This window comes from Stegostoma tigrinum, chromosome 22 (genome assembly GCF_030684315.1).
Source record: "Stegostoma tigrinum isolate sSteTig4 chromosome 22, sSteTig4.hap1, whole genome shotgun sequence".
Classification (NCBI taxonomy): domain Eukaryota; kingdom Metazoa; phylum Chordata; class Chondrichthyes; order Orectolobiformes; family Stegostomatidae; genus Stegostoma; species Stegostoma tigrinum.
This window is the reverse complement of record NC_081375.1, coordinates 8,630,225-8,646,737: the sequence shown is the minus strand read 5'-3', so window position 1 is coordinate 8,646,737 and position 16,513 is coordinate 8,630,225. Positions and strand designations below refer to the sequence as shown.

The 16,513-nt window shown below is 41.2% G+C and overlaps 1 protein-coding gene across 3 annotated transcripts in view; it reads left to right on the top strand.

The window, feature by feature from the left end:
• Positions 1 to 16,513, top strand: part of cep112 (centrosomal protein 112) — a 473,221-nt gene that overhangs the window by 195,336 nt on the left and 261,372 nt on the right. For all 3 annotated transcript variants that reach the window (XM_059653621.1, XM_059653619.1, XM_059653620.1), the window contains one exon: positions 7,969 to 8,048. In XM_059653621.1, the coding sequence (XP_059509604.1) occupies positions 7,969 to 8,048 (80 nt within the window). The remainder of the gene's footprint in view (positions 1 to 7,968; positions 8,049 to 16,513) is intronic.

The following is a 16,513-nucleotide window of genomic DNA, read 5'->3' as shown; positions in this document are numbered from 1 at the left end:
TCTGTTGGAAGTAATTCCTTCCCTTTTGTACATTTGGTTCTGCAGCCACCATCTATGGCCCAACAAGATTTTGTCAAACATTAAGATTGACAAGTCGCCAGGCCCGGACCAGATTTGTCCTCGGCTGCTTTGGGAAGCGAGAAATGCAATTGCTTCGCCACTTGCGAAGATCTTTGCATCCTCGCTCTCCACTGGAGTCGTACCTGAGGACTGGAGAGAGGCAAATGTAATTCCTCTCTTCAAGAAAGGAAATAGGGAAATCCCCGGCAATTATAGACCAGTAAGTCTCACGTCTGTCGTCTGCAAGGTGTTAGAAAGGATTCTGAGGGATAAGATTTATGACCATCTGGAAGAGCATGGCTTGATCAAATACAGTCAACACGGCTTTGTGAGGGGTAGGTCATGCCTTACAAACCTTATCGAGTTTTTTGAGGATGTGACTAGAAAAGTTGATGAGGGTCGAGCTGTGGATGTGGTGTATATGGACTTCAGTAAGGCATTTGATAAGGTTCCCCATGGTAGGCTCATTCAGAAGGTCAGGAGGAATGGGATACAGGGGAACTTAGCTGCTTGGATACAGAATTGGCTGGCCAACAGAAGACAGCGAGTGGTAGTAGAAGGAAAATATTCTGCCTGGAAGTCAGTGGTGAGTGGGGTTCCACAGGGCTCTGTCCTTGGGCCTCTACTGTTTGTAATTTTTATTAATGACTTGGATGAGGGGATTGAAGGATGGGTCAGCAAGTTTGCAGACAACACAAAGGTCGGAGGTGTCGTTGACAGTGTAGAGGGCTGTTGTAGGCTGCAGCGGGACATTGACAGGATGCAGAGATGGGCTGAGAGGTGGCAGATGGAGTTCAACCTGGATAAATGCGAGGTGATGCATTTTGGAAGGTCGAATTTGAAAGCTGAGTACAGGATTAAGGATAGGATTCTTGGCAGCGTGGAGGAACAGCGGGATCTTGGTGTGCAGATACATAGATCCCTTAAAATGGCCACCCAAGTGGACAGGGTTGTAAAGAAAGCATATGGTGTTTTGGCTTTCATTAACAGGGGGATTGAGTTTAAGAGTCATGAGATCTTGTTGCAGCTCTATAAAACTTTGGTTAGACCGCACTTGGAATACTGCATCCAGTTCTGGGCGCCCTATTATAGGAAAGATGTGGATGCTTTGGAGAGGGTTCAGAGGAGGTTTACCAGGATGCTGCCTGGACTGGAGGGCTTATCTTATGAAGAGAGGTTGACTGAGCTCGGTCTCTTTTCATTGGAGAAAAGGAGGAAGAGAGGGGACCTAATTGAGGTATACAAGATAATGAGAGGCATAGATAGAGTTGATAGCCAGAGACTATTTCCCAGGGCAGAAATGGCTAGCACGAGGGGTCATAGTTTTAAGCTGGTTGGTGGAAAGTATCGAGGGGATGTCAGAGGCAGGTTCTTTATGCAGAGAGTTGTGAGAGCATGGAATGCGTTGCCAGCAGCAGTTGTGGAAGCAAGGTCATTGGGGTCATTTAAGAGACTGCTGGACATGTATATGGTCACAGAAATTTGAGGGTGCATACATGGGGATCAATGGTCGGCACAACATTGTGGGCTGAAGGGCCTGTTCTATGCTGTACTGTTCTATGTTCTAAGATATGTAGAGAAACCTGGTCCATGACCATTACAACATCAGTGAACAAACTGCTAGGATGCAGGTGGAGTGTCTTGGGGAGTAGAGCGTAATGTCTTTCTCCTTTCATGCTTTGCCTATTACCTTTCCAGATCAACATGACTGAAAGCAGGAAGACCATAGGATGTAGGAGCAGAAGTAGGCCATTCAGCCGCCCTTCAAATTTGCTGTGCCGTGGATTGAGATCATGGTGCATCTGATAATCCACAATTTCCTACCTTTTACCCCATGACCTTTGATTTCTTGAGTGATTAAAAATTTATATCTCTTAGTCTTGAATATATTTAACAACCCAAACTCTGCGTTAAAGAATTCTGCAGATCCACTGTAGTCTGAGGGAAGAACCTCCTCCCCGTCTCTGGCCTGACATTGGTGACCCCTTACTCTCAGATTGTGCCCTCTGGTCCTAGACTCTTCTGCAGGTGGAAAGAACCTCTCTGTATCGACCCTGTCAAGTCCCTAAGAACCCTCTATGCTTCTATATGGTCACCAATGAGTACAGGGTCAATTTTCTTCCTGTATTTTCATAAGACTGCCCCTCCACACTCAGGGTGAACCTTCTCTAGACCTCTTCTAATGCGAGTACACCTCTCCTTAGATAAGCGGACCAAAACAATTCACAGAATTCCAGATGTAGAGTAACTAGTGCCATGCATACTTTTAGCAATATGCCTTTATAAGACCATAAGAAATAGGAACAGGAGTGTAGGCCATTTGGCCCCTCAAGCTTACTTTCCTATATTTCCTCTGTAACTCTTAATTCCCCTTCTGATCAAAAATTTATCTATCTCAGCCTTAATAATACTCTGTGGACCTTGCTCCCACATCTGTCTGTGGCAGAGTTCCAAAGATATTCAACCCTCCAAGAGAAGAAATTTCTCCTCATCTTAGTCTTAAATTGGCACCCATTTTATTCTGGGACCATGCCCTCTGTTTCTACACTCTCCCATGAGGGGAAACATTTACCTTGACAAGCTCTTAATCCTATATATTTCAATGAGATCTTCTTTCATTCTTCTTAAACTCCAGTAGAGCCTCAACCTATTTAGCCTTTACTCATGAAGACAATTCCTCCATACTGGAGGTCCATGCTCATGTTATGGGTAAAACGCAGGAAAGCGTATGTGAGCAGTGTTGAATCACCCAAGAGCCTACTGATAGCAGAGCAGGCTCAAAGGGACAAACAGCCTACTCCTGTTCTTATTTCTTATGATCTTATAGTCTGTGCCTTCCCTGAACTACCACCAATGAAATGATATCGTTCCTTAAATTGAGGAACAAAATTGCTCATAGTACTCCAGATGTGGTCTCACCAGCACCTTGCACAATTTCAGTAAGATTCCCCTGAAAATAAGAGACAAAATTCTATTAGACTTCCTGATACCTGCTGTATCTGTGTTCTGACTTTGTGTTTCAAGTACCCCAAAACCCTTTTGTGTTGCAGCTTTCTGTAGCTTTTGTACATTTAAATAATACTTTGATCTTACATAGAACATAGAACATAGAAAAGTACAGCACAGTACAGGCCCTTCGGCCCACGATGTTGTGCCGTGAAATAATCCTAATCCAAAAATAAAATAACCTAACCTACATTCCCCTCAATTCACTGCTGTCCATGTGCATGTCCAGCAGTCGGTTAAATGTCACTAATAACTCCACTTCCACGACTACCACTGGTAAACTATTCCATGCGCTCACAACTCTCTGGGTGAAGAACCTCCCTCTGACGTCTCCTCTATACCTTCCTCCTAACACCTTAAAACTATGACCCCTCGTGGCAGTCAATCCTGCCCTGGGGAAAAGTCTCTGGCTGTCGACGCTATCCATGCCTCTCATTACCTTGTACACCTCGATCAGGTCACCTCTCTTCCTCCTTCTCTCCAGAGAGAAAAGTCCGAGTTCAGTCAACCTCTGCTCGTAAGACAAGCCCTCCAGTCCAGGCTCACCCCATCCACCTCTCTGAAGGGTCTAGGCCCGAAACGTCAGCTTTTGTGCTCCTGAGATGCTGCTTGGCCTGCTGTGTTCATCCAGCCTCACATTTTATTATCTAGCATCCTGGTGAACCTCCTTTGCACCCTCTCCAAAGCCTCCATATCTTTCCTATAATAGGGCGACCAGAACTGGACACAATATTCCAAGTGTGGTCTCACCAGGGTTTTGTAGAGCTGCAGCATAACCTCGCGACCCTTAAACTCAATCCCCCTGTTAATGAAAGCCAAAACACCATATGCTTTCTTAACAACCTTATTCACCTGGGTGGCAACTTTGAGGGAGCTACGCACTTGAGCACCAAGATCCCGCTGTTCCTCCACACTGCCGAGAATCCTGCCTTTAATCCTATATTCAGCATTTAAGTTCGACCTTACAAAATGCATCATTTGGCATTTATCCAGGTTGAACTCCATCTGCCATTTCTCAGCCCAGCTTTGTATATTGTCAATGTCTCGCTGAAGCCTGCAATAGCCCTCGATACTATCAACGGCACCTCCAACCTTTGTGTCATCAGCAAACATACTAACCCACCCCTCAACCTCCTCATCCAAGTCATTTATAAAAACTACAAAGAGCAGGAGCCCAAGAACAGAGTCCTGTGGGACACCACTTTTGTCCTTCCTTCTAAAATGAACAACTATTTTTTGACATTAAACTCCCCTTACCAACTTTCTGACCACTTAACCTAACAATATGTCTATGTAAACTGTTTATATCACTCTGGCACCTTGCCTTTCCACCTATTTTCCTGTTGTCTGCATGTTTGACTACATTCATTCGCTTCCTTGTTCCAAATAATCCTCCTTGAAATAAAGGCCAGTGTTCCATATGCCTTCCCTGTTACCTGCTGAATGTATATACTAACGTTTTGTGAATGGTACATCATAACTCTTAAATCCCTGCGTACTTTGGTTTCCTGCAGCCTTTCTCTGATTAAATAATATTCAGCACCTCTACTCTTCCTGCTAAAGTGCATAACCTCAATTTTTTCCATCTGCTGAGTTTTATCCATTTTCTTAACCTGTGTATATCCATCTGCAGATTATTTTTGTCATCCTCACTACTTGTCTTCCCATCTATTTTTGTAAGATCCTCAAACTTGGCAATAGTAGATTTACTTTCATTATCCAAGCCTTAAGTATATATTGTAAATAATTGTGGCCCTCAGCACTGATCCCTGTGGTAAACCTCCAGTTACAGATGCCATCCTTAAAATTCCCTCCTTGTCTTAAATCTGTGTCTATTAGTTTGCCAATCCTCTCTCTGTGCAAATATACCACCACAACATTGTGGGCTCCTATAATGTGTTGTGACTTATTAAATGCCTTCTTGAAATCCTTTACTTCCTCTTTATTCTGCTTATTCCCTTCTCAAAGAAATCTAATAAATTTGTAAGGCATGATTTTCCCTCCTGAAACTCATGTCAACTCAGTGTGATTTATATTATCTATTTCTAAATGCATTGCTATTACATTCTTTATGGCAGGCTCCTAAATTTTGCATTTTTGTATCCTTCCCGTTTTGAATAAAGATATTTCATTCACAATTTTCCATTCCTCAAGCACTTTTCCAGAACCTGATGATTCTTTGAAGATTACTACTGTATATATCTATAGCTAATATTTTTAATATCTTAGGATGCATCCCATCAATCAAGGCCACCTATTAGTCTTTAGCCACCTAGTTTCCTGAGTTCTTTTTCTCTGGTGATAGTTATAGTATTTACTTCCTCTTCTCCTTTTCTCCTTCTGCTCCTTGGTTATTTAGTATTTTTGGGATTCTATTAAAGCCCTCGATGTGAAGACTAATGCAAAATAGTTATGCGGTTTCTGTGCCATTTCCTAGTTCCACACTATTATTTCTCCAGCCTCATTCCCTATTAGTCTATGCTTGCTATGGCCTCTGTTATAAAGCAGAGGTTGACCCCCCTCTGAGAATTAAAACTGGAACACCCAATTGTCGGGCTTGCCTTGCCCTACAATCTGTTAGAAGTGGTATAACTTGCCTTTCAACCCCCAATCTGCTATAAAGGAGTGGTTAAATGAACTAAACTCACTCAATAATCAACAATAACAATTTATTTATCTAACTCTGACAGTGAACAAATTAACTGAAATTCTAACAAACCAAATAATTCTCATCTAACTACCAAGTATTCCCAAAAAGAGTAAGACTCTAATGATATACTGTTCCAATAAATATAAGTCCTACTTATATAAAACCAAAATAAAGCAATACTTAGAACTTAGTCTCTTGAAATTACAGATAACAAGGCGTAGAGCTGGATGAACACAGCAGGCCAAGCAGCATCAGAGGAACTGGAATGCTGGCGTTTCGGGCCTAGACCCTTCTTCTGCTCTACACCTTGTTATCTCAGATTCTCCAGCATCTGCAATTCCTACCATCTCTTGAAATTACAGCTCCTGTGCTCCTGAGATGCTGCTTGGCCTGCTGTGTTCACCCAGCCTCACATTTTATTATCTTGAAATTACAGCCAGCTTTTGTCTTGTGGAAGATTCTGTGCCTTGTCTGTTGATCTTCTATCAGGAATGTTCTCTGTCTGAATTTTTATGTCAGGAATATTAGCTAAGAATGCTGTGGTCCCTTTATTAATTAGATGATGCTTTCTTTAAGAGCCAAGAGAGCTGATTTCTTACCAAATGATTGTTGGTTCTCTTCCGATTTTCCAAATGCCCTCATTTTTTACAACCTTGATGACAGTTTCTTACAATAGGATTTGTCCTTTGTTTTCAAAGCCATCAGATTTAAATTTAATTGTTTTTTGGTATCTAAAAGCCTGGTTGAAATTAATTGGCTAAATTCAAATTTATTGCCTTAATAAAAATGCTGCCTTGCCTGCTAACAGTATAGCTGTTTGATACAAATGTTATAATTCAGCTGCTTGGTGCACCTGCAAACCCACAAGCTGCCCACAGACCTTCTTTGTCTCTCCAAGTCCACATAATCTATATAGGGACCATACACTGCCTTCCCACCCCAATCATTTTGCAAACATCGCTATTTTAAAAACACCAAATTTTAACATTTTGCCTTCCAATCCACATGTACTGTACCCAATTTCTCAATACTTCTCTCTTCCGTTTCACACATATAAAGAATCTCTTGATATTATTTGTAGTTTACCATAAAAAAAGGTATTGTCCTATAAAACTTCATGCTTAATCTAATACTTAATACCAGATATTCTTTTCGGAAAGAAACAAGAAAAGCACTGGAGATGTAAACACAAACTGAAGACCTTACTTTTACTCTAAAGAATAAAAAAAACAGCTTATTTTCTTACACTGACATCACACTGTGCTGATTTCACTGCAGGTAGACCTCTCAATCCAAACTCTGTTCTGCCTTTGCTCTGAATTCCAACTTGTACCAAATTTCCAATTCATTCACTTGGCCTTTGTCTCACTCAAAATCTCCCACATGTTGCCCATGCTCAGTATTGACCCATAACTTTACAATACAAAGGATTTCAGGCAGTATGCAAAATATTTACACTCAAGGGGTCTGTCTGTATTGGTGTTTTAAAGGAACTTATTAATTTTACCCTGACACAACTGTTCAAGCTCAGATTATTATTAGAAACTTTATTATTCATGTTTGCTAAATCTAATTTTTCAGCAGCATCAGAAAACATACAATTCATAACAAATTTCTGCGTTAAGGTGGATGATACATTAAATTCCGGAAAAACTGAATACGGTGGTACATAGAGATCTGAGGCCTAGTTGTACAGTCATGCAGTTCCACTGAACCACTCAGCCACTGTGCCCTCCCAATCCTTACCAACAGTTGAATTAGTTGTATTTGCATACTTAACTGTGATCGTCAGTTCTAGCTGTATATGGGAAACATGCCCGTTTCGACCTGGTTGGGTGAAATTGTGGAATTTTTCATGATATTCCAGAATCTTGCTAGTTCTACTTCTAAAAATGATGTTGTGGTAGAAGGTTGCAGGCAGAAAAAGTGTCTCCCTGCACCAGCAGTCGCCATACACTCAGGTCAGAATTTCTCTTTCCTGCCAGAAAGAGGGGAAACTGGTTTGTGCCTAAATTGTTCTCTGTGTGTTGAAATATGCCCCCAAAGCACAGAATACCATCGACCAATTTGGTTTGGTCACTCACCGCAATTCACAACATCAGCAGATTTATCCATCAAACTGCTGACTATTGTTACAGAATATTTTATTTACTTGCTGCAGTTAAGTTTTCTAAAGTGATAAAGCAATTGATTTTGTTCATACTGCAAAATATATGTAATGAATTAATAATTTATTTCTTGTTTTGTTTTAGATTCATGCCTTACAGTCTGAGAAAAACCAGGAGAAAACAGATGCAATGAAACAAATTCGGAATTTGGAAGAAGCCTTTCGGTAAAGTTGGCCTTGTTTTGCTTTGCACATTGAATGGATTATAGCATCTTTTGACTTGGTTCAGCTTGTACAGCATCTTACTTTCAAAGTTGGACAGTCAGGGTTTGAACCCAAAGTTGATGGTTGGACACGTAACCTAGATTTATATTTCTGTGTGGGACTGAATGTTGAACATATTAATACAGCGTATCTCAAACCTTTTCCTGTGATCCCATTATAATATTTAGGGTTTTGTGAACCCAGAATGAAAATTTGGAGGTGTCTGAATTGTTGAACAGAGCATGTTGGAGGCTTCGTTTGTTGAGCTTGTGCTGGTGGTGCTTGGCAGATGGTACAGGTTCAAGCAGTTCTAGAGTCATAAAGTATTGAAACAGGCTTTTCAGCTCACCATCTCTATGCCTACCAACGTACACCAAAGTTCACCAATCACAGTTACCTGCAATTGGTCCACAGCCTACTATTCCCTGGCATTTTAAGTGCTTTTCCAGATGTTTCTTAACTTTCTTTTCCAGATGTTGCTAAAGTCCTTGCTTCAACTGTCCTGTCAGGCAGTGCAATCTGTATTTCCATTATCTTCTTGGGGGAAAGTAAACGTTTCCTCAAATCCTCATTAAAATACTTACTCCTCCCCTTAAACTTATGTCCTCTGGTCTCAGGCAAGTCTGCAATAGAGAAAAGATTCTCATGACGTACCCTATCTAAGCCTCTCAATTTTTATACCTTAATCAAATCCCACCTTGGCCTCCTCTGCTCCAGGGAAAATAAACCTAGACTATTCATTCTGTCCTCATAACTGAGACTTTCCATCCCAGGCAATATCCTAGTGAATCTGCTCTGCGTCCTTTCTAATACAATTGCATAATTCCAATAGTGTGGCAACCAAAACTGAACACAGTATTCCACTTGAGATAACAAAGTGTAGAGCAGGATGAACACAGCAGGCCAAGCAGCATCAGAGGAGCAGGAAAGCTGACATTTCAGAAAATTATGAAGAAGGGTCTAGACCCAAAACGTTAGCTTTCCTGCTTCTCTGATGCTGCTCGGCCTGCTGTGTTCATCCAGCTCTACACTTTGTTATCTCAGATTATCCAGCATTGGCAGTTCCTACTATCACAGTACTCCATTTGTGGTCTCACCAATGCTAACAAGTCTTCTCTGCTTCACATTCAGTGTCCCAGTTAATGAAGACAAGTATCTGTATGCATTCTTCACCAATCTGTCTACCTATACTGACACCTTCAAGGATCTATGAACCTGTGCACAAAGAACCCTTTGTTCCACAGTATTCTTTGGGGACCTACCCTGCATTGTGTAACTGCTTTCCTTATTAGACCTCTCAAAATGTACTGGGAGAGATGATGAAAAAACAAGGTTTTGTCAAAAAGACCTTGATCTGTCCATAGGTTTTTTGCAGCAGCAATCAAACCTCCAAGCAGCCCATTATATCACACCCACCAACAAAACAAATATGGACTTTACATGGACTTCGTAGTTGTCAGAAATCAGTCGCAGTTCTATGGCAGCCAGTGCTGCCTTGGAGCTTGCAATCCCTAAATTCCATCTCATAACCTCACTGGGTATCATGATCCACATATTGGGAAAATGCTATATAAATGTATAAAACTGGTGACAAATGCCAGTTCTGGTAGATATTGAAGTGCTAATAATTGACAAAGAGCATAGTATGTTGGCCAACATTCCTTCCTGTGCCAATATTGTCATTTGACAGATTGTTATCACTTGTGAGATTTTGTTGTATGTAATAGTCAGATATCTATACTTTAAATATAGCAGCACTCAAAATAATTCATTATATTTGGAGTAGTGTGCATCTGTGAAGAATGGAATACAGTATTTATGAATTCAAGTCAACACAGTGTGGAGCTAAAGAAATACAGCAGGTCAGGCAGCACCAGAGGAGCAGGAAAGTCGATGTTTTGTGTTGGGACCCTTCAACCGAACTGGGGAGAGAGGAGCTGGGAAATAAATAGAGGGAGGAGGGGAGAGGCTGGGTCAAGATAGGTGGGATGGTGAATGGTAGAGGCAGGTAGGGGATAGTAGGCACTAGTCAGTGGGAAAGGTGGGGAAAATAGGTGGGGAAGATGATGGACAGGTTGTGTCAGGACAAGGAGGCAGGGATGAGAGGGAGGGTTAGACAGGGACGAGGCCTGAGTTGGTGAGATTTTACCAATGGTCAATTCTGTCCATTGGGCTGTAGACTCCCAAGACAAAATATGAGGTGTTGCTCCTCCAGCTTGCATGTAGTGTCATTGTGGCACTGGAGGCCACTGGTTGAACATATCATCAAGGAAGTGGGAGGGGAAGTTAAAATGGTTAGCGACCAGAAGATGATGTTGATTATAGCGTACAGAGCGCAAATGCTCCACAAAGTGGTCCTTGGTAGGCTGAATAGCCTATTTCCGTACTCCCTTCTTATGGGAGTCTCCTGTCAAGGAAATTCCATCCCATGACTTAAAGGTAAGTGGGCATTTTTAGTCTGATCAGTGTTACAAATAAAGCTTCTGTCCCGGATTGGAAGTTCTTGGTTATAAGCTAATTTCTGTGTCAGATGTGATACCTGAGTTGCAAACTGACTTGCAAATGAATTTCCCAAAAATCAACAACCTTCCCTCTGAACTTCAGCAATCACTACCATCACCCATCCTTCCTTTTGATCTCTCTCTCTAGTCATCTTCTGAAGCTCTCATCCAACCCTTTAATCTCTCTCCCAACATTTGGTTCGGCAAAACCTGCTGTTCCAGGTTTCCGGAACAGAGGTCTTCTCCGCATGTCAGTGCTGGAAATTCTGTCCAGTTAGTACCAGGACCATTTCCTGTGATCTTCCCAGTGTATAGTTAGAGAATATTTTTGCAGATCCAGGCCACCCAACTGCCACCTGATTAGAGACACAATCAGAAACCATCTGATATTAGTTATCAACATTTTCTGCATAGAGGAAAGGAATAAATTGATCCAAGCTATCGTCAAATTATTGTCTTTTGTCGTTCTACCTAATTGGCATTTTCACATGATGCATTCTTTGGTTATGATGAAGGTGTAAACAATACTATGGTACAATCTTGTACACTAAGGAAACAGTCTGCTCGAAATCCATATCTACAGCTCAATACAACTTTCAGCCAGAGAACCCCAAAACACACACATGGTGCCTAATCCATGAGAAGAATACATTTTCAAGAAGGACTTGCAAGTTTTGAGAGTTTATAGAAGATGTACCATGCATGATGAAGCTGCTATGTTATGTATTTGTATTAGAAACTTCCAACATCTGGATTTAAGCTCTGACTTCCATTTACTTACCGCAAGGTGCCTGTTACATGTTCTTTTGCATTCTGATTGCTTGCTTGTATGTTTTGGTTAACCATTCATGTTACCTGACACAACCACTGACCCGTTATAGCATTTTTGATAGCCTAAGCCACATGTAAGGAAAGCCAGGGAACTATAGACTGGTGAGCTTTATGTCAATGGTGGGTAAGTTGTTGGAGGGTATTCTGAGGGAAAAGTTTTACATGCATTTGGAAAGGCAAGAACTGTTTAGGAATGATCAACATGGCTACATGCATGGCAAATTGTGCCTCTATAGCTTGATTTAGTTTTTTGAAGAGTTGATAAAGAGGATTGATGAGGCCAAATTGGCTTGAAGGTAGGAGACAAGAGGCGGTGGTGGAGCGTTACTTTTCAGACTGGAGGCCTGTGACTAGCAGTATGTCACAAGGATTGGTGCTGGGTCTCCTACTCTTGATCACTTATGTAATTGATTTGGATATGAATATAGGAGATATGATTAATAAGTTTGCAGTTCGCACCAAAATAGGTGGTGTAGTGGACAATGAAGAAGATTACCTCAGAGTACAACACGACTTGATAGATGGAATGAGGAGTGACTGTGTTTTATTTAGATAAGTGTGAAGTGTTGTATTTCATAAGGCAAACCAGAGCAGGACTTGTACTGTTAATGGTAGGTCCCTGGGGAATGCTGCCGAACAAAGAGACCAAGGGGTGCAGGTGCATAGCTTTTTGAAAGTGGAGTTACAGGTAGACAGAGTGGTGGAGAAGGTGTTTGGCATGCCTTCATTGGTCAGAACATTAGGTGTAGGAGTTGGGATGTCACGTTGCAGCTGTACAGGATATTGGTGAGGCCAATTTTAGAATACTGTGGACAGTTCTGGTTTCACTTCTATAGGAAATGTGTTGTTACATTTGAGAGGGTGCAGAAAAGATTTTACAAGGATGTTGCCGGAACTGGAGGGTTCGAGTTACAGGGAGAGGCTGAATGGGAGTGTCGGAGACTGCGGAATGATATAAAAATTTATCAGATTATGAGGAGCATGGATAAGGTGAAAAGCTAAGACCTTTATCCTGAGGTAGGGAAGTCCAAAATTAGAAGGCATAGCTTGAAGGTGAGGAGGGTAAGGATTTAAAAGGGACCTGAGGGGTAACTTTCACACAGAGAGGGTGGTGTGTGTATGGAATGAGCTGCCAGAGGAAGTGGTGATGGCGGTTACGATTGAAACATTTTAAAGGCATCTGGATGAGTATGTGCATAAGAAGGGGTTAGAAGGATATGTGCCAGTGCTGGCAGTCGGAATAGGTCAGATTGGGATGGCTGGTTGGCTTGGACAAGTTGGACTGAAAAATCTTACTTTGCTATTTGATTTTGTGACTATATGTTTTATAATTATTGTGCTTTTTACTTTTGCAATAATCTGTCATTAAAATTCAGCCATAGCTCAGTTAGTGGTGCAGTCATTTCTAAGATCAGAATGTATTGGGTTCAAGTTCTGCTCCAGAGACTGGAACACAAAATCCATGCAGACTCTTTAGTCCAGTATAATCCTCAGATATAACAGTAAACTGAGGTCCGATTTGATCCCTTAGGTTGCTGTAAAGAATTCAATGTCAGCATTTTCAAAGGCTAGAGAAGACTCCTTGGTATCCTGATCACTATTTATCCCTTATTAGCAGATTAGCTAATATTTTATCCTCATTGATGTTTAGGGAATCTTGGTATGCACTATTTGACTGCCATATTTTTTAATTTACAAAATAAAATATGCTTCAATGTACTTTGTTGGATACTTTGGAATATTGAGATTGTGAGACACACTGTTGAAATCAAGTTCATTGTTAAATGCCAATCCAGAAGGAATTGGAAGCATTGATGGTGACGAGCAAATTTGTGTTCAGTTCCAACTGACCAGCCCTTCATGAGTTTCCCAGTTAAAAGTTTTGTATACAAAGAATGTCTAACCTTGTCTTTAATAATAAGTTTTCTGAAGGAATGCATTTCATAATCAATTATGATTGAAGTGAAGTAATTGCAGATTGTATGCAGTCACATAGTGGTTGCCTTTATTCTTGATGAGATCCGTAGTGAGCTGGTAAGATGGATGCTGAACTGCCTTGGTCAGAGAAGACACAAAGCAGAGATGGAAGGGTGTCTTTCTCACTGGAGATCTGTGACCAGTGATGTTCCACAGGGATCAGTGCTGTTGTTTGTAATATACATAAATGAAATGGAGGGGAATTTAGGTGGTCTGATCACTACGTTTGTAAATGACACAAAGGTTAGAGGCGGTGCGGATGGTGAGGAGGATTGCTAAAGCAGGATATAGATAGGCTGGAAACCTATCAAAGAACAGCAGATGGATTTTAATCCAGAGATATGAGAGGTGATGCATTTGGAAGGTCTAATGCAGGAGGAAAGTATACAGTAAATGGCAGAACCCTTAGATGCATTAACATACAGAAGAAACTAGGCATACAGGTCCACAGTTCCTTGAAAGTGGCAACACAAATGAATAAGATGGTTAAAAAAGCATATGGAATTCTTGTTTCATCAGTATGGGGCCCAGTTTATGAAAATTGGCAGGTCATGTTGCAGTTGTATCATGCTTTGGTCAGGCTGCATTTGACTGCAGTAAGGCCACAGTTCTGGACCCTACACTACCAGAAGGATATAGAGGCTTTGGAGGGGGTACAGAAAAGGTTTACTGGATGTTGCCTGATTTGCAAGGTATTAGGTCTGAGGAGAGATTGGACACACAGCTCAATTATGAGAGGCTTGGATAAACTGGAAAGACAGAGTCTTTTCCCAGGTTAGAGATGTCAACTACCACGGAACAAAGATTTAAGGTAAAAGGGGGAAAATTTAAAGGAGATGAGAGGCAAGTTTTTTTTACACAGAGGATGGTAAGAAAATTTAGTATGTATACAAAACTTCGCAATGAACGGATATTCCCGCAACTTCATCTGCAGGTGGCTACTAAAAAGACAACAACAAAAGGACACAGTATGCCATAACACACTGGCCATACTGCCGTACATCAAGAACATATCAGAACTGATAACGAGACTCCTACAACCACTAGGAATCATGGTAGCACACAAGCCCACAGCCACTCTACGACAAACACCCACAAGGATTAAAGACCCCATTCCCACAACATGCAGAGCCAACAAAATACCATGCAACGACTGCCACAAACATTACATCGGACACACAGGAAGGAAACTAGCCATCAGAATACACGAACATCAGCTAGCAACAAAACGACATGACAAACTTTCCTTAATATCAGTACACTCTGATAGTGAAGGCCATCAGTTTAACTGGGACTATGTAACCATATTAGCTCAAGCCAAACATAGACACGCACAGGAATTCCTACAGACATGGTTCTCAACCCATGATGCGTTCAACAAACATTTGGAATTGGACCCCATATAAAATCCATACAGAACAAAACTGGAAATGACACTACTCACCATAATGGACCGGTCAGTATAAATTCCAAGCAGAGTAGAACAACATCGGAGGCCTCACAGATGATGTTACCTAGAATGGTGACAAAACATCTAAACGAAAACAAGCCAGCTCACCGAGCAAGTCAGCAACCTCACAGGGTTTGAATTAAACCTTAAGGGAGTGGTCTGCCTCTCGTCTGTAATTTTGGGATTAGAGCATATTTGCTGTACCTTTTTTGTAAACCTACCATGCACTTTTAGGTTGATGAAGGTAAATCACGTTCGAACAAAGAAAGATGGGAAACTATTGAACTGATTAACTAACTGATTAGCTTTGGCTTTGTAATTGTTTTCTTATAGGACTTTCAATGTGCTATTCGTTCATTTGCAAGTCATTCTCAACTTGGTGCCATTAACCAAAGCAACCATAAAAAGGAAATAAAAAAGGAGCTTAATTAAATATTTGTTTTGTTTCTCCTGATTTTAGATATTCTTTTGACTTACTGCAAAAATCCAAATGCTTCAAATGCACTGAATAAATAAAAATGCAAGCGACCTGAATTAACTTACAAGAGGAAAAATAAATGAATAAGTGTTATGTTTCCTTGAGACTTTATAAAGCTCTAGTTAGACCCCATTTACAATACTGTGTCCAATTTTGGGCCCCACACCTCAGGAAGGACATACTAGTCCTGGAGCGTGTCCAGCGAAGATTCACACGGATGATCCCTGGAATAGTAGGTTTAATGTATGATGAACAGCTAAGGATCCTGGGATTGTACTCGTTAGAGTTTAGAAGATTGAGGGGAGATCTAATAGAAACTTACAAGATAATGTATGGCTTAGAAGGGGTGGACGCTGGGAAGTCGTTTCCGTTAGGCGGGGAGACTAGGACCCGTGGGCACAGCCTTAAAATTAGAGGGGGTAAATTTAAAATGGAAATGAGATGACATTTCTTCAGCCAGAGAGTGGTGGGCTTGTGGAATTCATTGCCACGGGGTGCAGCGGAGGCCGGGACGTTGGATGCCTTCAAGGCAGAGATCGACAACTTCTTGATCTCATAAGGAATCATGGGCTACGGGGAGAATGCAGGGAAGTGGAGTTGAAATGCCCATCAGCCATGATTTAAATGGCGGAGTGGACTTGATGGGCCAAATGGCCTTACTTCCACTCCTATGTCTTATGGTCTTACAGTTTTATGGTCCTTGTGTGCTTTGCAAGATTGCTATTTTCTAAAATATCCCTGACAGTTGGATGAAGGCATTACACAGCCGTAGCCAGACTATTGATTTAGAAATTCAGCTAGTTCAAGAGTACTTGTTCATCTGAGGGGAAATAACTAATGAAGACCTTGCTCACCCTCAGCTGCTTTGGGGTGGATGCTACTTACTCTGACTGAATAAGCAGAATCGGTACAAGAACTGTACACTCTTCTACATTCTTCATGTTTTCTTGTAAGATACAGAAAAAATAAGCTTGATTCAATAAAGTGTCTGGCAAACTGCAATGACAAGTCTGGCAACATCATAATATTATCATACATAAGTTTGTATCTTTGATTTAAGATAAGACATGTTAGTTAACAGCATTTCAGTTCATGCTTTGCACATTTTCCAGGACACACTGCTGCAGCTTTGAAATAGTCTATATCAACATCAGGCCTTAGTTCAGTGCTTCTCAAACCCTTGTGGCTC